The following is a 23,750-nucleotide window of genomic DNA, read 5'->3' as shown; positions in this document are numbered from 1 at the left end:
CTTGCTTGCTTGCCTTCCACAGCTAGGTGCTATGTATGACCTACTCCGTTGTGAGTGGTCTCCTCACCCATGAGCTTTCTCCTAGGGGGCCTGAAGGACACCGTACTGGCTCACCCTGGTCTGTCCTCTCCTCTAGAGAAGTAGGCAAGGTACACATAGTAAGAGGGCCTCAGAAGGTTAAGTCACCTCCCTCCAGGAAAGGATGCTTGGCAAAGCCTTACCTCTTCCAGTCATCCAAGGCATCGTTCAGCTTCCGCTGCCGCTCCAGTGCTAGCAGCCACACCTGCTGCCAGCGGGCAGACAGCTGGTTGATTCGTGGGTTTTTCGCTTCAGACTGTGAAAGGATTGGCATGGGAGGAGGGGTGGACTGACTCAAGGACTTCCCTAAAAGGAAAAATAACTACAAGATTAGAAAAGCTGCTTTTGTCAGTTCACAAAGAGAAAGTGCCATATGTGTTAACTTAGGAGACCCTTAAAATGGTATCCGGTCAGTAAATGCGAAAAAAAAATATGGGCAATATTCAATGTATTAGGACTGCTCATTTCAAACTATTGATCTTCCCTCCCAGCCAACAGTACTTATTTCATATCTTCAAATTCAATTCTGTCCTCAGCGAACTGAGGAAATGTCACTCAACCAAAAAAAGCAGTGGCTCTAGAGGAGCAGATTTATCTTTTTAATTAATTAACACAAGACAAACGTAAACAGCTAGCACTGATGACCAAAACACTGGAAAGGCCACTGCAGTAGAATCTGCTCAAACCACTTCAAAATTATGCCAGTCCAAGAAAATGGAATATAGTTACTGCATGTTGGTATACAAAAAGTGAGTTTCAAAAAAACATTTTAGTTCAAATCCAATACAGTTTTTGAAAAAATGGGGAAGTTTTTTTGTTTTGATTTGATTTTAAAGTAGGCTCCACAACCAATGTGGGGCTTGAACTCACAACCCTGAGATCAAGAGTCACATGTTCTACTGATTGAGCCAGCCAGGTGCCCCAAAAAAGAAGTTTTTTGATAGGGACTTGGAAAGTGGGTCATCTTCAAATAGCAGGAAGGAAACACCCTAACACAGGAGGCTAGAAACATACTGCTGCCGCTGCGGGATTTCTCGATGAAAGGCGCGTGAGCAGGCTCTATATTCTTCCTTTTGTACGTCTTGGTGCCCGGTCCACATCAGGCTGTTTGCGAGTCATTTCCTCCATAAACATCTGTCAGACACAAACAGGGAAAAGAGTTAAAGAGTTTTCTTGGACTGAGACAGAATCAGGCAACTTCACTCACAAAGCCCAAGCTCATGATGGACAGACCAATTCACAGATGCCTTTGTACACTGTCTCACTCCTTTCAAGAAACAACTGAGCAAGGCACTTACTTCATCAGGTATGGGAAACCTGAGAGATAGACATGGCTTCTGACTCCAAGGAGCTCACAGCTGAGTGAGGAAAACCAGAAGTCAGAGCAATGAATGCCACACAGGATACCAAAGAAGGACCTAGGAGACCCTCTCCTGCTGGTGGCTGTGAAAACATAGGCTGCCATGCTGTGAGCGGGCCAGGTGGCTGAGACCTGAGGGCAGCCTCTGGGAGCTAATGGTGACTCTTGGCTGACAGCCAGCAAGAACATGGAGACCTGGTCCTATAACCACAAGAATCAGATTCTGCCAACAACTGAATGAGCCTGGGTGAGAACTGCAGCTGGGGCTGACATCTAGATTTTGGCCTGGTAAGATCCTAAGGAGACCCAGCTAACTCAGGCCCAGACTCCTGCCCCATGGAAACTGCAAGAGAGTAAGTGTGTGTTGTTTTAAGCTGCTAAATCTGTATGAATATGATAAGCAGCCATTTAAAAACAAATACACAGGGCAAAGGAAACGGGCTCCATGAGCAACACAGGAAACACCGCGGCCACATGACATGGTGACAATACCTGATGTTCGGCAATGAGGGCTTTAACTCGGTCGATGTTCTGAGGGATCGGCTCCTGGTCCCGCTGAATGAGGGTGGTCTCGGCCCACTGGATCCACGCCAGAAGTTCTTCCAAGAGCTCGGCATTAGCACCAGTTCTGACAGGGCTGTTTCAAGACGCTGCTGGTGCTGCTTAGCCACGTCAGGACCTAGGGAGAGAAAGAAAATCCATCGCCTCTCTCAGTCAAGCACATCCTTTGTTTCCAAAGTTTTTTCTTCCATCTGATCCTAACAATGACTTTAAGGGGGAAGAAACACTCGAATTACTCCAGAGGCCTCACTCTTACTCTAGTGACAGAGATGGACATGAACAACCAGCACTCCTGGAAGCAAATCAGTATGAATATCCTATTAAACACAGGACTTCTCGGGAAGGAAGGAAAAATACCAACCATGGTCCACTGGAATTCATCACTGAAACCATCACTACACCAGCACTATTCTCTCAGACTGCTGCTCATTACCAAGAAAACGTCATGACTAAACGCTAACTTAATTCTTACTGACATATTCACGGTGGGTGAAAAGAGTCCTTATCTGGGGTGGGTGGGGAAAGCTCAGTAGCATTTTCTCACCAGAAACCCGCTTCACGGGGCACGTGCTGTCCCCTCTGCAACCAGGAACCCACCTCCTCAAAGCGAGCTCGGATGATAGTGATCCAGTGCTTGATGGTAGTGATGCAATCAGGATGGCACACAGCCAGGATGGCTTTCTCCCATTGCTACTGCCGCGTTAACATCCACTCGCTTTTCTTCCACTTTCTTCATGAACTCCTTGAACAAAAAGATTTGAAAACAAAACTTGAGAAATCTACTCTAGCAGCACTGTTAGTTCATTGTGAGGGGGAAAAGATTTCAAATGCATTTTTCCCTCCTCTATGTGTTAACACAGACCTCAAGCCTGCATTTGGGTGTCTCTGGCACTTTGTTCCCAGTTCTGAAAGACGTGAAAAGGTGAAGGGGTTTACACAAGAATGACTTTCTCAGGGCTCCTGGGTGACTCAGTCAGTTAAGCATCCGACTCTATTTGGCTCAGGTCATGATCTCGCAATTTGTGAGATCAAGTCCTGTGTTGGGCTCTGCACTGACAGTGTGGGAGCCTGCTTGGGATTCTCTCTCTGCCGCTCTCCCACTCATGCTTGCTAGCATGCTTTCACTCTCTCAAAATAAATAAATAAGCATCAACAAATAAATTAAACAATGACTTTCTCTGCTACAGATGACAGGTATAGGGACCCAGAAAGGTCCTCCTATCCACACCAGGCATGACCCTCTTCCTATTCTTAGTTTTTCTTCAAAAAAAAAAAAAAAAATCCTGTTTTTATTCATTTCCATGCGTATAAACAATACAGTCTTAGACAAATGACAACTATAAAACACTATGGATATTAAAAATACTGAAAAAAAAAAATCTGCAACAGAATACCACATATAAAGCCCAGATCAAAATCTCCTGATTAATTTCCCACTTTATTAGGACAGACAGTGGCCCTCAAGACTGCATTATATTCTGGATATATATATTCTATATAGAGCTGGTAAGAGGTCCAGTGTCTGACGCTGGTAATGTGAGTAAAGGCAAATGAAGCTGTGTGCAGGTGAGGATTCTAGGGGTGGTACAGCCCACATTTTTCTTATATGATACCACGCTGTTTTCACTTGTTACAACCAATACACATTACTTTGTAAAAACAAATGAATGATGTTTAAGGTATCAAAAACCCACTAGTCCTTTTCCCTTTCATTCCTGCCAAACCAATAATCTGGACCCATTCTGGTTCCCGTCCTTGCACGTGAGGTTGGAAATTCCAAACAAAAGCAGGAGGTAGCCCTCACCTGGTGGGTAGCATGGGTCACTGCACCCTGGGGCTGGATTACCTTATGGGTGTCATGAGAGACTGCAAGGCCTCCGTGTCATCAGGAAGTGCTCCCCGAAAACGAAGCGTTTTGCTCTGCTTCAGAAAGCCACTCCAACAGCATGTGGGACTGTGTCCCGAAACTCTTCCGCCTGAAATAACGAAGCACAGCAGATTGAGCCTCTCTGCAGCCAAGGTCCCGGACATTGGGGTAATGTCAGAGAAAGGGTCGGGCCTGAACGCCTTTGTGTGTCACAGGCACTGATGACACTATCAAGGCCCCACAAAGGTCATCTTTCATTTGTAGATCTTTAAAAATCAAATTAATTTTTTTCTCTAATATGAGTGAACATTAAAATCTTGTAGAATATTCAGAAGATCAATGTTTGGCTTTACATTCAAGACTGGGTGAACTGATCCTGATAAAGAAATGAGAATGAATCTGCTAGGATCCTCTCCCTTGGGTTGTCGCCAAAAAAGTCTCTAACCTGTTTTAAGGCCTGCTCCAGTCGGCTTTGTTTGGAGACGGAGAGCTTACACACAGTGTCCCAGCGAGTGCTCAATTCCTGGAGCTGCCCTTTCACCCATGTGGTGTCATCACGGCTATTCTCAATCAACTCTCGGCCTGACCGCTTCAGTACCTGAACGGTTCCTGTTCGCTTTCCCAGTTCCTTCTGGAAAACCTAGAAAAGAAAAACAGAAGAATTAGTTTGCTGAGAAATGTTCTGAACCCATGACGTCAAACCACAGAGAAAAGGAATCGTTCAGTCCAGTTGTCCTTGGTAGGTGCTAGTCGTGTGTCTTTTATGCAGAGGGAGGCAGGACAATGTGTAAGAAAGAACCATCAGAAGAGGTGGCTCTCAAGATGAGTGGTGTGGCTCTGGGTAAGCTGTTTACCTGGAGTCCCAGTTTCCTAACTTGTAAAACAGTAGTAACATTACAGCAAGATTTCCAGAATCGTGGGAGTTAAGTAAGAACACATTCTGCCATGCACATAATAAGAGTTTGTTGTAAATTCGAGTAAAGCTGAATGCTTTTTGCTAAAACAAGAGGATACAATGGAGGTCAACATGACAGGTATAGGTTACACTAAATACCACTGTGCAAGGTGCTGGGCTAGCGAGGGTCAAGGATAGCTCAGAAAAGAACTCATTTTTCGGGGCGCCTGGGTGGCGCAGTCGGTTAAGCGTCCGACTTCAGCCAGGTCAAGATCTCGTGGTCCGTGAGTTCGAGCCCCGCGTCGGGCTCTGTGCTGACTGCTCAGAGCCTGGAGCCTGTTTCCGATTCTGTGTCTCCCTCTCTCTCTGCCCCTCCCCCGTTCATGCTCTGTCTCTCTCTGTCCCAAAAATAAATAAACGTTGAAAAAAAAATTAAAAAAAAAAAAAAACTGTGCCTTCCTCAGAATCCATTCTGCTGGAACAGGAGGACCTTATGCAGCTCAACCTGCCAGGCTCAGGCTACATTAAATACTGACACAGACAGTTCAAAAGTCGTTCAAAAGTTCTCCCATGGATTTTGGGAGTCACGGGAAATGGGTATGTTTGAAATTTCCACCTGAAATGAAATCCATTTTGTGACCCAAATGAGAGATGTGACCCAATGGATGAAAGGAGTCAGGATGGAGGGGTGTGGGGAGAGCCTCTCGAGGTGAATTGTACACATCACCAAATCCAAATCAAAGCAATGTTGGCGAATCCTTTGTGACTGATGCAGAGTCCCAGCGATACACACGGAGCGAGGAGTGGTCTCTCTGACACAGAGACACAGGCTCTTCCAAGACTTCCTTTCTCCCCTGGATGGTGAGTCGGAGCAGGAGGCCTGCTTAGGCGGAGGAACCCAGGGCTCTGCCTCCACGCGGCGCAGCTCCCGCTCCTCACCTTATGGGCGTCCATGAGGTTCATGACCAGGTCGAGGTCCCCGTGCACGGGCTGGTCCTCGGCCAGCTGCGGCTCCACCTTGTACAGCCAGTCAACCAAAGCCTGCAGAGCATCCATGAACTGACCCGAAAACAGCAGGGCCTCCTCCAACTTGTGCTGCCTGAGAGAAACCAAACCTCACTGTTTTGGGGGATCCCTTTTCTTTGACTGGCTCACAGTTCTGACTGCTGAAGGGAACACTGCTTGCACTCTACAGAGACAGGGCCCTCCATGCTGGGCTGGTTCGAAACAGATAAACAGTGACAAAGAGCTATGCCTAGACATTTTGAACCAAACTGCTCTCTAGAATGGATTTAGTACAGGAAACAAGTGCAGATACCCTTCTGGCATCTTAGGAGTCCAATGGTTATATATGGATACACCCTAATGCCCCAAGTTCTGTGCTAATCACCTTACACCACTCAGGTGGAGGAGGACAGTTTCAGCCACGGTCTGAGTCAGGAGTTGTGTGACCCTGGGCTTTCTCTTCACCTCTGTGAACCTCAGTCACCTCATCCAAAAAATTGTGGAGCACAATATAAAGATATCCTAATACTTAGCATAGCATAGTGGGCACCCAGGGACAGGAGTACAACTTATGGAACCAAACTCAAAAGCTTCAAATCCCAGCTCTGCTGCTTAGTAGCTGAGTGACCTTGGGGGAGTTAAAAACCCTCTTTATGATAGTTTCCTCATGTGTAAAATGGGAATAACAGAGCCCGCCTCAGTGGTTGTCAGGTGGATTAAGTGATTAGTAGCCCCTTTTTGGCACATGCTCATTAGTGATTGCCCTGTCAAGGGCAGGTATTACAATGGTTACACGAGGTGCTATGTGCAGAGGCTTTGCTCAGTGCCTGACAGTGAGAGAACTGACACAGCCATCAGTGTCACAACTTAGTCACTGACAGAGAAGTGTAGTTACTAATCTTCTGTTGCTATTGGCTTGAGTTATGGCCTTCTTGCTAATACGGTAAGGTTCAAGTTTAAAATGAGAATTTTAATACATTTTATTCAACTTCACAACTTGCATTGAATGAACCAGAGATATTGAGATGCTACAAAACCTGTTCTGATGCATTAGCTTTATTGCCATTTTATGGAATCCAATTAACAGTCTTTGTTAGTTTCAGGATGACATACAGACCCACAAAGCAAATATTCGTACTCACCTCTCCACAGACTTGCCACAAACAGTATCCCATTTGTCTCTGACTTCTCCCAGTAAATTGTCAAGTTTCTGAGTGTCATCAGGAAGCAAAGTCTTTTCTTTCAGGGCTCTACCAGTTCGAATTGTGGTATCATACACAGGCTGTTTGCCACCAAGGGTTTTCTGAAATTCCTGTTTCCAAAGAGAACAGAAAGAATCCACGCTAAAAGATGATGTCTTGATTTGGAACAAAGAAAATTTTTCAGTGTTCAGGTTGGTAATGGATGTCACTACTTCTTGAGTTAACAACAGCTTATCCTCGAGAAATTTAAAAATTTTGGGTGCGCCTGGGTGGCCTACTCAGTTAAGCATCTGATTCTTGATTTCGGTTCAGGTCATGATTGCACGATTAATGAGATTGAGACCTACATTGGGCTCTGTGCTGACACCATGGAGCCTGCTTGGGATTCTGTCTCCCTCTCTCTCTCTGCCTGTACCCCGGTCTCTATCTCTCTCTCAGAATAAACTTTAAAAAAAAAAAAAAGAAAGAAAAAGAAATTTATAAATTTTTGTTTATACTACATGTAGCAGTGCACAAAAATTTCTAAAAGCTTGTTGTTTTAACTGGTTACTCCCACAATCACTTTGTTTGAACAGTTATTTAAATGAGTGATTCTTATGGTTAGACCCTATGTAGATACAAGACAGCTAGCTTCATCATCTTGATTTTTCAACATTAACTTTTTTTTTTTTTTTTTTACTAGCTCTGATTTCCATTTTTTGCAAACTTCAGTGAATACCAAGGTCAGGACCTAAGAGCCATGAACCGCTTTACCTTATGCTTAGAAAGCTGGAGTTTAATTTTGTCCGGGTCATTGGATATCTCCAGCTCTGAGTCCAGGTGACTCTCTGCATCTTCTAGCCAATCAATCAGTTTTTTCCAAGCTTCATGGAACTGCAATTATATAAAAAGTAAGAATGATATGCAAGCTACACTTTCATGTAAATCATATCAGAGGCTCTACACATGCAGCCCAAGATTGTTCAAGAAATTGGTAGCTTTCTTTCCTAACTTACTTGTTTTGCCCTCTTCCTGGCATCATCCAGTGATCGCCCTCTTTCAATAGACCGCTGGACAACCTTCTCCCATCGAGACTGGACGCTGACCAGCAAATTCTTGATCAGAACAACATCCTGTTTTTGGCTAAGGAACTTTAACTGATTCCCAGTTTGATCCAGTTCAATTATCTGGTCTCGATGAGCATTGACCTCATTAGCAAACACCTGAGGGGAAAATATAGCTCTTTTTAAACTGAAGATAAGATAGAGGAGCTTCTTTCTCAGCTAGTCCCCTCAAAAGGCAGGCGACATTGTAATGTCACAGTTACCTTGTGCTCCTCTATCTGGGAGAGGACAGTGTTTAGAATCAGGCTGGGAGGAGAGGCGATGTTGAGATTTTGCTCTGCTAGAGTGAGCCAATTGATGAACTCTTGCAGGGAATTCTGGAATTCTGTTGCCAGGTTGAGGGCCTCTTCCAGCTTTGACTGAATTTTAATTAAAACACAAAAAGAGAAAGTGCCAAATTCAGGAATTGTAGTTTCCAGGACAAAGGCGTGAATTGTACACTAAAAAAAATGATCTCTAAAGAGGAGCCTCACTTAACCTCCAAACATGCCCTGTTTACAAACAAGGGGGCAACGTTAGTGTCTGAAACCAAAACAAGGATGTATGAAAAGGAAAGAGCACAATTTGCAGCAAAGTTGCTTTCTCTGCCATTCCCCACTTCCTGGGACATTAAAGAACAGGGATAGAGCTATTCAGTAAGTGTAAGGGAACAGATCCTTCAGCGGTGACAGCTGCAGGGTCTGCAACTTGTTCTGGGCAAAGCCTCACTTCCCTTTGATGTACTTTTTCCAGTATAAAAACAACTGAATGAAAAGCACTTTACTGTAAAGATGATGGTCACTGCATTGCTCTATTTAAATGTTTTCAGAAAATATGGCATCTGAAAATGTGAGGCTGAAGCTCATTCTTTTTTATTTTTATTTTTTAAGGAAGCTCTAGGCCCAACTTATGACCCTGAGATCAACAGTCGTGTTCTACCAATTGAGCCAGCCAGGTGTCCCTGAAGCTCATTTTTAAGCTACAAGCAGAAAAGGTGAGGGGGAAAAAAAGCCATAATATTCTAAGCAAAAATGTGACACTAGATACAAATTTTTAGACACTGCTCTAAATCAGAATGGCAAAAACAATGGCTCATTCAGGGCATGTCCACTGCCCAAAAATGCACCCCAATTCCAGAGTCTACGAGCTCCAGAGAAGCTCTACCCACAACACGTAGGTGATGGCCTCTGTCCCTGGTCCATTTAGCAGGCAGGCATGTAATAATGACAGGTTGCTAAAAATGAATATATTTAAGATATTCATAGAAACCCAAGATGTACACTACAAATGTTATTGTTAACTGAGTTATATATACTGTATAGGTTTTTATTTTTCTTTGTATTTTCAAGTCACTCTTGTAACACAGAAAAACACTATTATCAATGTTACAAAAACGTACAGACCTAATGTAAACAAACCAAGAGAAAAATAAAATCTACCTCAAATTTATTACAGAAATGCTTAGAAATTAATAATATTGCAAGTTCCTAGATAACAGGAAATCTTTCCACATCATTTTATCTATTTATTCCTTAATATAGCACCATACAAACTTACTACAGAATATTAGTGATACTAAAATGTAAAGTTCTTGCAAAATCAGAAATAACTATCCCTGACACCAAGCCCTTGTTTGACCAGTTCCACCAATGATGGGTAAGTATATCTTGAGGCAACTTGCTCCACTGATAGGAAAACATAGAAATTTCTTGATTAGGAGCCAGAATCTGCCTCAGTTTCTTTAATTAGTCTTAGTTCTGCATTCTGCAGAAATTAGATGATAGTCTGTCAAAGAATTAGAACACACCCCACACTCAGTGTCTCTGGTCATTCTTCATATAACAGAATTACCAGATCTCACACTAAAAAAATTCTAGGAAATTAATGGTACTCTCAAAGTATCCACTTATATGTGTGAATACTTCTGTCCATTAAATTTCACAATGATAGGGTTCATGCCTTTGCTTCCACTATATAGCTAGCACAGTGCCTGGCACATACATGCTTAATAACTGTTTAATGGATATGGCCAACAGATTTGAACACATATTTTACATTAGATCTGCGCAGTACAGAAACTCTGTGCTGAGTAATACTCCGAAATTTGGTACTCATAAAAAACAATGTTGTGAGGCCTTGATCCCTGATCACTTTTCTTTTGAAGAGAATTTGATTTCTGAAGAAGAGTGGGAAAAGGTCACAAAATTTACTCCTCTTCTGATTTTTTTAGTAAAATTATTTGCACACTGCCAAATTCCTGTGGAGAATATTAGCCCAACTCCCTGCATGTTCTGTTCCCACCCTCCCAATCCCAAGCCAGTGACTCCAACATGACCTTGTTTTTCAGTAGGAACACAGATCAGTGATTACTATGAGTTATAAGTCCATCACTCAGCAGTTAACAGCCTCATATGTCTCAACTGGTAAAGGCAAAAAAAGGAATGAACGACAAAAGCAAATATTGGCAGAAACCAGTACCATCAATGCAACTTGATATGGATGCAAAATAGAAATTTAACATCAGGAAAGATAGCTTGATTAGTACAAAAACGATTAAATCAAAAACGATAACCAGTTCTGCAACTTCTGGTACTATATAATGGTCTCCGAAAAATCTTCACAGAAACTAGATGGTAATTACACGTGATGGTCAAGCAAACTACTCAAGCCCAATAATCACACACTGTATTTTGTGGTGATACCTTTCTTTCTTCCATCTTACTGCTGACCACATGCCACTTCTGTTCCAAGAGAGCTACACTCTGTTCTGTCTTTGAGCCAGACCCAGAATCATCGCGGCTTAGAAGCATGAGCCTGCCCTTGTCAAGCAGTTGATTATAAGTCTCTTCCTTGGCTTTGAGCTGGGAATAGAGTTCCTACCAAAAAAAGAAAAAAAAGTCAAGAAAGGGATTGGTAATGCCAATTCTCTGAAAGCCACCCACACACAGATTTATAAGCACAGTTGGAAAAGTCCAGGAAGGTCTCATCTTGATCAAAACCCTTTCTTTTGGATTCAGTTCAATTCCTGAGCAATGAATCCTACCATTCTTCACTAAAATTGAAATAATTTTGTTATCAAGAAGATTTCCTTAAGGATCAGAGATCACAAAAGTAGACCCCAATAATTTATTTCTCCTTTACTTGAAACATTTGCCTAGAAATTATGTTGCCTTTTTTTCTCAGCCCCTTTCTTAAAATATTGTCACAGTATCTATCGATTTCTATAAGTCCCTTCAATACTCTTTTCTTAGACACAGCCATGTTAACATATTTGTCTTAATGCTCTCACCTTCAAGTCAATATTCTTATGCCAACTGACTGACCAACTCAAAATTTAACAGCTCACCAATGTATTTCCAGTCAAGCTTCCCTGTCACCACTGCTGCCTGTGGTAGGGGCTCTTAAAAGCCCACGTAAAAAGCAGTAATCCTTAAGGTCATACTATATTGTCAGTAAAAATGTGCTGCTTTGTAGACTCCTAGATACATACAGGTCTGTGAATTCAGAAAGTTCTGAGTAGGGGATTATGTTCAACTTCAAGAAGCTTCCATTACCATATGTGTATCAAGCTGTTCCCTTGCAGTTTCAGGAAGTCCTCCTGTGGGCTTAGATGCAGAGAGTTGGGTCTCCATTCTAGTCAGTTCCAAGAGAAAATCTTCAATTTCACTGTGGAAACCCTGGGCCTTTGAGAAAAGACACATCAGTAAGGTCAGCAGTCAATTCTCAGCTTCAAAAGTAGACTTCCTAAATGACCACATGAAGAACCTATCCTGAGGGAGGAATTCTGGGTTGCTCACAGGGTTGTTCTGTTGCTGGATTAGCACGGGGCCAATATACTTATTTATTTTTGGAATCTAGCAGAATCCTTTGGACTTCACTGTAATATATGATAGATGTCTGATATAACCTGATGAATCAATCAACAGACTGAAGTACTATTGAACATGGACATGGGGGGATCCTCACTTGATTTAAGAAATAACTGAATCTGTGAGCAAGGTTTGTTATGGCAAAGATTTACTAACTTTGAATAGTAAATAAAGAGACAAGGCTACAAACAAATCTGAAAAGAATCACTCAATCAAAAGCTATTCTTTCCAGACAAGTTCCAGCACAGAATTAACCATCTTCTTAAGACATGGAGCAGGGGCTGGGGTAGGGAAAGGAAGGTTGGTGAGACATTCTCCAAATTGTTTTCCTTTCACTGACTCAGACAGGCTTTCTTCCGATGTTATGTGCACAGCTCCACCTCCCTAACTTGGACAATACACGCACCTGCTGCAATGTCAACTGAAGCTGCTGTTCTCTCTCCTCTGTTTTTTGTAACACTGACTCCCAGCACTGGTTCATAGTTTCCAAACGGCTCCTTAGGCTGCTGGCGTCATCTCCAGCACTAGATTCAAGAAGCTCATTGCCAGCTTTGTTGACTGTTTCTACTGTGGCTTGATGGGCCAGAACATCATTTTTTAGAACCTAAAAGACGTTGAACAATGTAACTTAGCTCCACAGATATCATCAAGCCTGGTTCCCAACGGTACACACAATATCCAGAGGCTTCTGGTGACAATATTGGGTCTCAAGGCAACAGGCTTAGAGATGAAAACTGAGGGCACTTACATGGTGCTTTGCGAGCTCAACTTCAATGACTTTTGGGTCTCCGCTTACTGGTCTCTGAGCATCCAACAACTCCTCAGTGTGAGTCAGCCAACTCATCAGTTCCTCTAAGGCATGCTGGAACTGGCCAAGGGCCAGGAGAGCACCTTCTAGTTTGTGCTATTCAGAAAAAGACATAAAGGGAATGTTGGTCAGGAAATTAGAAAAAAGGAACTAGTTGTCCACTGATGTACTCTACCATCTGCCTCACCTGTCTGTGGGCAATTTTTTCACCCAGGTTCTCCCAGAGGTGTTTGAGTTCTGTCAGCGGTTCTCGGATAATGTCTCTATCCGTCTCATCAGTAGCTTTCTTTAACATCAGCTCACCCTGGTGATTGAGCTTCTCCATCTCAATTTGCTGCTGGTAAACTTCCACTTTGAACTCCTATCAAAGACATACTAATGTTAACATCAAACCAAATCTTTAGAAACAAAAAAGAAGCAACTCTTCTTCAAAAGCCATTCCTATTTACAAACCTTCATTTCATTTAACTGATCTTTAACAGTGTTGAGGTCCGTGCCAACAGGGGGCATGGTGCAGAGCTTAATCACAGTGTTATCTAGCCAGTCAAACATAGCCTAAGACAGAAATACAAACAGTCAAAAACCAAAAAACACAAGGATTGGAGTCGGAAGAGGGAGAACATGTCAGAGAATTAGCATTACCCTTGCTGACATAAGTGGACAAAAATTAAGTACCTTGTGATGTCTGTGTTTTCAGGTGGGGGTCAGAGGTAAGGGATAATGATCTTTATTCCAGTGATATGGGGATTTAAGAACAGAACCAGTGTTATCAGGATAATGGCCAAAATAAATTAACTCTGGAAAAACTAAATGTGAATAGCAGTTGAGTATTTGTCATGGCCACCTAGCAAGCTCAGGATGTGGTGAAACTACTGTGCCAAGCTGTGCTTCAAGGTAACTTGGTTTTGGAACCTTTTGGCAAGCAATGACTTGCACAATAAGTCCTGCTTCACTGTACAGCACCCTGAGGATAAATATGATGATGAAGAGCATGGCAAGAATCGTAGAAATTTGGAGGTATTTTTCACTAGGAGTGGAAAGCTTCAGCTGGAAATATCAAAACAGCACTGTCTTAGTTTGGAAAATGCTCCAGTCCTGTAAAGGTGATCCACTCAGATGCTGGATCCAAAATATGACAAAGAACATGGAACTTATTTCTATGGTGGCCACTGTGTGGCCTCTCACCTGAAGAGTGTCCTGATACTGCACAGCAGCTTGCATGGCATCCTCAAGCTTTTCTAGCCTCTCCTTCCAGGTTTTGTTTAAGTTCTCCCATGCATTATTCAGCTGGGGGGAAAACAGATTCTTAATTAATAACCCTCTTCTGTGTGAGTCCACTAATGTTTCATCTGAATTCCTTATCCAGTTTTCCATATACCTCATCAATGCTCTTCTTTACTTCGGGCTTCTCAGTTTCTCCACAGGCAAAAATCAAATCTGCTCCAAGGATTCGAATAAATTCCAACTCCTCATGCAGACCATCTGTCTCTTCCTTAATAGTCTACATGTAAATGAACAGATCATAAGCCAAAACAGAAAGCAGAACAGAACTTCCCAAACTTTGCAAATGTAATTTACCCCCATCAACAGCAGATGCTGAACAGAACTGTCAATTTCACAGAAGCCTTTCAATGTCCTTAATATTTCACTTATATAAACAGTGAAACTTCAGACTCAATTCATTTCTCTTTCTCTCTCACACACAATATGTATATATGGAATATATTTATCTATATAACAATACATAAAAATAGTCTGGGAAAGGTCTAATGAGCTTTAATAATTTATGGAACGTTTATCCTTCCAGCTGCCAGAGATTTTCTCTTTTTTTTTTTTGAGAGAGAGAACATGCTTGAGTGGAGGGAGGAGAGAGAGAGAATGCCACAAAGTGCAGAAAGAGGGAGAGAGTGCAGAGCCCAGAGAGGGGCTTGAGCTCACCTGACATGGTGCCTGAACTCAAAACCTTGAGATCATGACCTGAGCTGAAGTCGGATGTTCAACCGACTGACGCAGCCAGGCGCCCCCACCAAGGAGATTATGATCTATAGCCAGAAGTCTATCATGGGGAAGTATATCAACAAGGCTAAAATAATAGTACAAGTCACCAACTTCAGAGCTGAGAGACTAACATAATAGAAATGCTAGGCTGTATAATTGTGGAGAAAGTCCGTTCTGTGCCAGATCCTAAAAACTGGTTCATGCACTGGCAATGACAGGGGCAAGGAGGGGGAGAATGGCAGAAATAAAAGACAAAATATCAAGATAGGCAGGACTTTACTTAAAGAGACAAAATGATGAAAAATGCATTTCATAAAAACTAGGCTCTCCAAAAAGACTAGAAAAGGGTAGGTCAAAGTAACAATTGTTATCTCTGGATGATGAATCCAAAATTTATTTTCTTTTCTATCTGCTATTTTTTTTACATTAAAGAAATTTACTTGAAAAAAGAAATTTACCTGAGAAATAACGTACACTATGGAAAGACTAAAATCAGAAAGCACATTCTACTAATTTGAATTAAGTTTAAAATTGATAAAAGGATTACTTTTGAGTGATGGAACTACCCTATATCAAAATTACAGAGGTTGTAGGAGTGTATCCAGGCGGTGAAACTTGTATGTATAAGAGAGAGAAATCTTTATTATAACGAGCACATATTTTTTAAGTGGAAAAAAGTCCTATTAAACAAACAACAACAATAACAACAACCTCTTAAGGAGTAGGCCTGGGTAAGCAGTTAACACAATATACTTGGATAAAGTGATTTTCTAGAGGACAAACACATAAAAGACAAGGTTTTGTTTCTGTCTTACCTCAGCAGCTTCAACCTGTTGTTTGATTATAGATGGGTCAATGCCTGGGCTTTCCAAGTCATGGACAATGTCCTGGGTGTCTCTGATAGTGGTCAAGAGAGCCGCCATGTCATACCAGAACTTCTCTGCTAGTTCAAGGACATCAAGGAACTTAATTTCTCGTTCTTCAGCTCGAGCTTTGATGTCCTCCCAGAAGAATACCATCTGATCCAATTTGTCCTGGATTTCTGAGGGAATAAACAACAGATATGAATGGGACTTCTCTGAGTACTTGAATCCACTTCATCAGAAATTTCACCCAGTTCTCACATTTTCCCCTGAAATTATCCTTTAAAAACTCTACAAATTTATAACCTGAAGGATAGTTTTTTTTACCTTTGTTTTATTATTATCAACATTTGTATTTTCTGCTTATGGTGGTCTCCCACATAAAGATCACAGAGATGGCATGGAAATGTGTTATCATCTGATACAAAGGTACTGCTCAAGTGCAAAAGACCTAACTTCTAAAGGGGCTGAGATGAGAACTCTATTTCTTTTTTTTTTTTTTTAATTTTTTTTTCAACGTTTATTTATTTTTGGGACAGAGAGAGACAGAGCATGAACGGGCGAGGGGCAGAGAGAGAGGGAGACACAGAATCGGAAACAGGCTCCAGGCTCTGAGCCATCAGCCCAGAGCCCGACGTGGGGCTCGAACTCACGGACCGCGAGATCGTGACCTGGCTGAAGTCGGACACTTAACCGACTGCGCCACCCAGGCTCCCCGAGAACTCTATTTCCAGTGTTCTGTGTCAAACTCACTGTTTCCTATGGAAAGTGTTCTATAAGATAGTTATGCTCCACCTACATTGGACACTGCAATTCATATTAGGGGTTAAAAGAGCATCTGTTTCCTGGCCTAGGAATCCAGCTACCAATTGTAATCTTGTTTCAATGGGGAGATGTGTTCTGAATTCTAAATGACTTTCCAATTACTTGGGGACTGCCTTTACATTCAGTGAAGTATATCTGGTGGGATGCTGGAGTAAGCACAGCCTAGAATTTACTTTACTGATTTTCTTTAACAATAATTAGATTCATGAAGCACCTTTTGCAGCCAAGTCCTTGTCGGCTCCCTGAGATCGTGCAATGAGCTCTTCTCCACGGCGCTTCAGGGCCTCAAAGGAAGGCTGAAGCTTTTCCAGCTCCACGGTGGCGCTCTTGTTGTCACTGACACACTCTCTGATCTTGTCCACTTCGGCAGGGATCAGCGGTGGCATACGCAGGCGAGAGGAGAGATTCTCCAGAGTCTCCAACATAGGCTCGATTTTATCATGGAACTAAACAGATGTTGGAACGTTAGCCATCACAGCAATACTACTTCATCACACCTCTGCGGGAAATGTTAGGGAATAACAGGTTATGAATCTACTACTCTTTCTGGTAACTTGCATTCGGCTTAGCCCGATGGCTGTCAAGTGTTAGGTCTGCCTAAGAGACTGCTTTGGGCATAGCACACCAGTGCTGGCCCATCAAAAAAAAAGTAAACGTTTATTTTCAAAACAAAAAAAGATATCAAGTAATATGCCAGAAATCGACTCAAGTCATTAGTGCTGTCACAGTACTTCCCTGATCCCAACTAGTGTGACAAGGAAGGGACAAGACCATGAAACTGGTGAGAGTCAGTGTGTCAACATTTCAGATGACAGCTGCATGCAACAGATTAGACCAACAAGTTAGAGGCCCTCTACCAACTGTGTAAATGGATGGGGAACTCAATATGCCACATGACTTAGAGATTAAAAGTATCCTGGCATACAATTTAATAACCCATTATATGTAATAGTGAGAAAGGAAAAGGTCAGCATGATGAAAGGTAATTAAAGGCCAAATCTATCCTTATTCTAAAAGAACAATTTACCTTCCCGCTTTTCAGGCACTGTGAATAACATGATTGTAATTATAAAATTTTCATTTATAATCTGAAGCAGAGAAGGGGGAAAAGGGTGCAATGCAGATATTCTTGCCCCCTTAAGAAGTTCTCTAAAACCAACTCTGGATTCATTGCAATGAAGCTTAACTCTAGTGTCTTACACGGGAGACACAGTGGGATTTCCTTGACAAAATCACTCCCCACTGCTCCCTCACTTTTAGGTTTTGCCCCAAGTGAGACTGGCATAATAAACCAGACTAATAAAACTTCTTCCACGACAGTAAAGGGCAATTTCCTTAAAGGTAAATCTTCTCAATTCTCAGCTTCATAAGAACCCCCTAATCCCAGTAGGGTGGGTACCTTACCTCTGCAATCTGTAATGGTGGGCGCGGTCAACACAACAATGAAATGTGACGATGTGGGGAGGACAGGAGCAGGCAGCAACAACACAAAGTAACACATTCCACAATGTGAGTGAGAGATGGGACGGAAGGTGGGGGGAAAAACTTGAGTAAGTACAAATATTAACCAAGAATATGACACTAAACATAGGAATAAAATACCCAGACATGACAAAAAACCACTAACAGCAATATATTAGTTGAAAAGTATGTAGTTACATGCTTTAAACTCCACTGCTGGTGGTTTATGTTTCTCTTTGGCTCTTACTTCTCCCTACTCAAGCATCTTTCTCTGCACCAGGAGCTAGCTGGTGGCCTCTTGAGTAAGAAAACTAATGTGCTGTCTTCCAAATCTCGAAAGTAAGAGGCTGATAGGAATCTCACTTTTCTTGACACATTTGTTGCTTCAAGGTGAATTTATCCAAAATCATCCCTGCTAAAGACTCATCACGATAGAAAAGTTTTCAAGAAACTGTCAACAGACAGTATATACCAGCCAAGATGAGACACCCCCCTCCCGCCTGCAACCAGCCATAGTGTTGGTATACCAATGTTCCTTGGAATGAAAACGTAATAGGCACAGGTTCCTGATCTACTGATGACATATCATCTGCACGTTGGTCTAGACATTCCAGACCACAGAGGCACACCTGATACAGAGATCTCGTGCTTAGACTAAAGGGTAGTTGAAGGGAATAGGACTTAAAGACACACACATACCTGAGCCGACTGGGAAACAGCCTCGTCCAGAGCCAGTGCCCGCTGGCGCACCTCCTCTTTTATTTGGGCATATAGGTTTTCTGCTTTCTGGTATTTTTCCTCCACCATTTCCCCCTCTTCAGGGTTTAACTCCTTTAGTTGTGGGCCTATCTTTAGCAGCTTATCAATATGGGGTTTGTGTTCAGCAATGGATTCCCTGAGTTGCTATGTAAGAAAATAAAATGATTATTTTGTACCAAGCTCGTATCAACTTTGAGAGGAAAAAATGGAATTGCTAAAAACCAGCAAGTCCCAGCATCGCACCATTTATGGAAAAGAAAAAAAAACGATCTAAGTCTTAGGTTCTAACACTACCTAATTCTCTTAATTTTCAAAAGCCAGTTCAGACGTCCCAACACCAGGAAGCCTTCCCAGACACATCATCTCTCACTCCTCCTCCCCCTCCCTGTTGATACAAGCTTAATCCCCCTCTTCTGTACATATAAATACTTCCATGCACTATAATTTGCATGGTTAAATAAGTATCTGTCCCCCTCCTCAAACTGAGAGACATTAAGCAGGACAAGGCACAAATGGCAACTTTTCTAGTAATCCAACCACTCCTTGACTCTACTGCTGGCCCCTTCCAGTTTATATCCATCCATGTACAGGAATACAGAGAAAAGAATAAGCGCAAGCCATTAGCCACAAATAAGAGAGACATTAAAAACTATCTTTAATGGTAAAAGCATTAGTTGAAGTGTCTACAAATTTCCCTTTTCCCTAAAGTCCATGCAGCCAATGCTTTCTGACATTGTTTCACTCCAGCTAGGGCTTACCCAAACGGAAAAAGCCACCCAACCATATCCCAAGTCTCATGACGCCCCACCATATCTGGAAAGATTTAAAAATACCCTTGATGTTTACTTAGTTCTTTATTTCTGCAGTACCCAGGTTTCTGACATCTCCATGCTCTTTTTCTTTAATGGATTCATATTAAGGACAAAGGAAGTAATTCAGGTATGTATTGTGTGTGTGTGTGCGCGCGTGCGCAAAAATTCTAACCAATTAAGATTTAACTTCATAACACAGAACTTCCACTTGGTAGGCACTAAAAAATATGTTGTTTTAAAATAAAGCGTAGAGCCAATTTTGAGTTCTGCCATTGCATAAAACCTGGATTGCTCCTTACCCTCATTTCCTCTTGCTGCTGCCTGAGCTGCTCATGATCAATGGCTGGAGGAGGTAACTGTGCTATCAGTGCCGGGTCTCCTCAATCCAGGGGCTGAGCTCCTCGTAAGTTTCCCAAAACTGGTTCACCAAGACCTGTGCCCGTTCTAGGCGGGTGTAACGCTCTGAATTGAGCAGACTAATGGCTTCATATTGCTGTATTAGAGACTCTGTCTTTTCCTATGAACAACAAAATAAAACTTATTACTATCAGGAACCCTTCTCTTAAGGAAAAAATGTAGGTATATATCAATAAAAAATTAAAGAATTTCTTCAGTTTTTTTATGTCCAGAAATGGATTAATTGAGCAAAATTACAACTGATTTTATTTTCTTTATACTTAACTGAATTTTCTATTTTTTCTTATCATGTATAGTATTGTTTCTAGACTTTTTAACACATGAAAGTAGTTTCAAAGACAAACAGAGCAAGCACGACACAGCATAACAACCTCTTAGAGATGACATACAACCTCAGACATAGCATTATTACGGCAGGTCAGTTCAAGACAGAACATCTCAGGGGCTGAAATGGACCCTCTGCCCACTAACTTTGACTTGTCTTTTCTCCTCTGATAAAAATGTCTCACAAACCAGACACTTAGGCTTCATATGTTTAAAATGAGTAGTTCAATTTATGAACATTTCGGAGGAAACAGTGGTTAACCATAACTTTTACAAGAACAAGCAAAACTGATCTACAAGTCTCTTGGCCAATCCTTTTAGAAATGGGTATGATCATTTACAAGGGCCTGAAGAAAGAATATCTGCATATGGGTCTGAAAAATCTATCATAGATACTTAGAGAGGTAACTCAAAGACCCTTATGGACTGAAGATACATAGCAATTCCTCTGTTATAAAGAAAACAAACCTGCAATGTATTTCACATCTTCTGGCAGGACTGTTTGGACATTTGTGCACATAGGGTTAGGGACATGGCTCCCCCCAGAACATCAAATTGCACTTTAATACCATTACCAGTGACAGGGGGAAAAACCTTGTCATTTCACAATTGTACTGATTCACCACCATCAAGACAAGATAAACACGGTAAATAAATAAATGCAATTCACCTGTAATATAGCTTTTTGTTCCTCTCCACATGTGCCAAAGATTTCACCACGATGACTGAAGAGTTCATCCATTGAATCTTTGTGTCGAATGATGTCAATAGAGAAAGCCTTTGAAAGTGAACTACAGTTAGGTCACGAAGTAAGAGAACCCCAAGCCTGTGTTACTGAAATGTTATTAGACACAATTTATGAAAAACTCCTCACTCTGATGAAGCCACATCAAAACTATTCTATAAAGTTTGACACTTTGCCTATCCATACATCTTCCATGCTTATCTTTTAGTAGCTTACAAAAGTATCATCTATCCTAAAAATCATCCAGAAAACTGCTAACTATTCTTTCCTGGATTAATGGGCCTATTGCTCCCTCTTCACAAAGCAAAAGAATCTCTTCCTCATCTTACCAATTATTTTAAATCTCTAGCCACCATCATGAAACTGCGTTAGTCAACCTGTGGCAGTCAGAAACTCTCGTAGTTACTCTAAACCAGTGAAGATTCTTCTAGCTCAGGGCACAGCAGATATGTCAGTGTTACACTTACCTTCTGTACCTGCAGCTGAGCTGTGGTCTGGTCCTGTTCTAGGCGAATTGGACCCAGGGCCATCAGTTTTCGTTTTGTTTCAGCAACCCAAGCTAGTATCTGCATCAGCAGCTTGCTCATACTAATAGGCATATTAAAGAAAAATGAAGAAATTATGTTCCTTAGATTACCATTTCTCAACACAGAAAGGCCTGGATTTTTACTAATATGGTTTATTTCTACAAAGGAAAGCCAAAACTGGGGAAAATTGCATAAAATCATAAATCAAGATGCAGATAATTTGTAACTGATTATACTTCAACAAATAGGAGTTGATCCTATTTCAACTTCTTTGTAAAGAAGTCATAGAATTCAATTAGTGATCCTACAGCTAGAAACAACAATGGAAATTGACACTCCTAAGACTATACTTCTAATCACAATGCTTTTATGAGGCTGTGCTCTCTCCCATCTGCCAATCCTGTTTCCTACCCATACACTCAACAGTAGTTTTAGCCGTATTTAAACGCATGGTTAAACATGGCAACAGACAGCTGAGTCAAGCTAACTTGGAAGTACTCTCATAGTTGAAGAAGCGTAAGAACACCAAACCTTTAAAGGGTTCTGTGGAAACAAAGAAAACTAAGAACTTGTTCTATGTAACTGTTTAATGAGGTCCCCAATTTCTCTTCAACTGTGCCAACAAACACCAATATTTAAAGAGGAAAGTAGGCTTTTCCCAAGCATGATAAATCTCATACCCAAGTATCTGGTCAAGGGTAGGGATACCAATAAAGACATGTTGGGGATGCACTTGAGAGTCACAGCAAACTTCTGTGTGGTTCACAAAGTATTTGCTTATTACTATGAACCCAAGAAGTCATGTTATATTTACTCTGCACCATGACACATTAATAGGTACGTATCCAGCTACAAAGGAAAGCAAATAACTTTTTCCAGAAAGCAGGAAGGAAAAAAGATCGAGGGAAATAGGACACCTGTGTTTACTGAGAAGGTTCTATTTTGGATACCTCTATTTTGGTTAGCATATTTGATAGTAATTATAGTTCTTGGTTCCTTCCCCTTCCAGCTAATACTAAAACAGTTGATTATGTCAAACTAAGATGGGATGCATTTGGACCTTCTGGTCCTAGATATTATCTACTATCAGAATCTGCCTCTTAACCGGTCAGTAGCTAAGAAGAGGGCTCAAACAGACTCTATCACAAATTCCCGTCTGCTCAAAAAGGGTCAAATATTATGGGTCGGGCGCCTGGGTGGCTCAGTCAAGTAAGTGTCCCAACTCAATTTCGGCCAGGTCATGATTTCAGAGTTCAAGCAGGTTCAAGTGGGTTCAAGCTTCACGTTGGGCTCTGCACGAACAGCATGGAGCCTGCTTGGGATTCTCTTTCTCTCTCTCCGCCCCTCCCCCACCCTCAAAATAAATAATAAATACAAAAATTTTTGGGTCAAACTGAGACCCATCTTCACATATCTTTATCCAATCACTTCCAATCACTGAAATAACTTGTTGGATCAGATTTAGCTTACTCTTATTATCCTTATTTCTGACCCTGTATTTATGTGGGTCATAATTTTGTGCTTCACACATACATCCCTGCTGCCTAAAACATTACTGTAGAGATGTTAATAAACATTACCTGCTGTGATCTCTGAATAGCAGCATCAATTTCATCCACCCTTTGTCCCACAGTGTCACTGACCAGCTTGTACTGTTCGTTGGCATCAGACACAAGTTTATCCAGCCCTTCTCTGGCTCTCCAGGGCACCAGCTCTAAGAGAGCACGGCTCACTTCATTCACTGTGTCCAACACCAGCCTGTGCTCCATGACCTCCTTCTTTAATTCCTAAGGAGGGAAAAAAAGTTTTCAGGCCATTCCTTGCTAAATTAAGCACATTAGCAGCTGTGCTGGGTAGAAAGTGCTATCTCTACCACACATCCCAGCAGGGCTCTGACCTCCTTCCTCCACTTATTTTTTTTCTTGTCTTAGATTTTTCAACCATTCCACAGCCTGACTTCAGGCTTAGCTGCTGCTTAGAACTGTCTGCAACACTTCTTGGGCCACACTATCTCTGGGTAGAACAAATACTGCCTCTTTCTTTTTTCTCCTTACTTCAATAGAAATGATAAAATACTTTAGCCAAGGGCATTTTTAAGTCAATAAGTACCTACATAGTATTTCTGCACATCCAGAACTGCACTAGATCCTGTAGGAGAATCAAACAGAATCCTGAAGCACTCTCTAGAGAATGAGTTACAGAAGTCAATTTTAAAATGTTACACGTGAAGAAAACTTCCCAGGGATCTGGGACTCAGTCTTTTTTTTTTCCCTTCAGACCATAACAAGTGCT

General features: G+C 41.7%; 1 protein-coding gene across 1 annotated transcript in view; it reads right to left on the bottom strand.

Moving 5' to 3' along the window:
- Positions 1–23,750, bottom strand: part of MACF1 (microtubule actin crosslinking factor 1) — a 230,379-nt gene that overhangs the window by 20,957 nt on the left and 185,672 nt on the right. Inside the window, 36 exon segments of the mRNA XM_032594263.1 lie at positions 222–232; positions 235–384; positions 1,093–1,167; positions 1,170–1,212; positions 1,931–2,061; positions 2,064–2,107; positions 2,586–2,677; positions 2,679–2,741; positions 3,846–3,859; positions 3,862–3,913; positions 3,915–3,950; positions 3,952–3,975; positions 4,312–4,506; positions 5,701–5,860; positions 6,909–7,078; positions 7,722–7,841; positions 7,964–8,170; positions 8,275–8,430; positions 10,753–10,926; positions 11,605–11,733; positions 12,326–12,523; positions 12,668–12,823; positions 12,915–13,088; positions 13,181–13,282; positions 13,913–14,014; positions 14,106–14,228; positions 15,541–15,767; positions 16,628–16,859; positions 17,818–17,826; positions 18,574–18,777; positions 19,745–19,815; positions 19,818–19,962; positions 20,857–20,964; positions 21,399–21,494; positions 21,496–21,519; positions 23,039–23,245. Coding sequence (XP_032450154.1) covers positions 222–232; positions 235–384; positions 1,093–1,167; positions 1,170–1,212; positions 1,931–2,061; positions 2,064–2,107; positions 2,586–2,677; positions 2,679–2,741; positions 3,846–3,859; positions 3,862–3,913; positions 3,915–3,950; positions 3,952–3,975; positions 4,312–4,506; positions 5,701–5,860; positions 6,909–7,078; positions 7,722–7,841; positions 7,964–8,170; positions 8,275–8,430; positions 10,753–10,926; positions 11,605–11,733; positions 12,326–12,523; positions 12,668–12,823; positions 12,915–13,088; positions 13,181–13,282; positions 13,913–14,014; positions 14,106–14,228; positions 15,541–15,767; positions 16,628–16,859; positions 17,818–17,826; positions 18,574–18,777; positions 19,745–19,815; positions 19,818–19,962; positions 20,857–20,964; positions 21,399–21,494; positions 21,496–21,519; positions 23,039–23,245 — 4,224 coding nt within the window.

This window comes from Lynx canadensis, chromosome C1 (genome assembly GCF_007474595.2).
Source record: "Lynx canadensis isolate LIC74 chromosome C1, mLynCan4.pri.v2, whole genome shotgun sequence".
Classification (NCBI taxonomy): domain Eukaryota; kingdom Metazoa; phylum Chordata; class Mammalia; order Carnivora; family Felidae; genus Lynx; species Lynx canadensis.
This window is presented reverse-complemented; position numbering and strand designations above follow the sequence as displayed.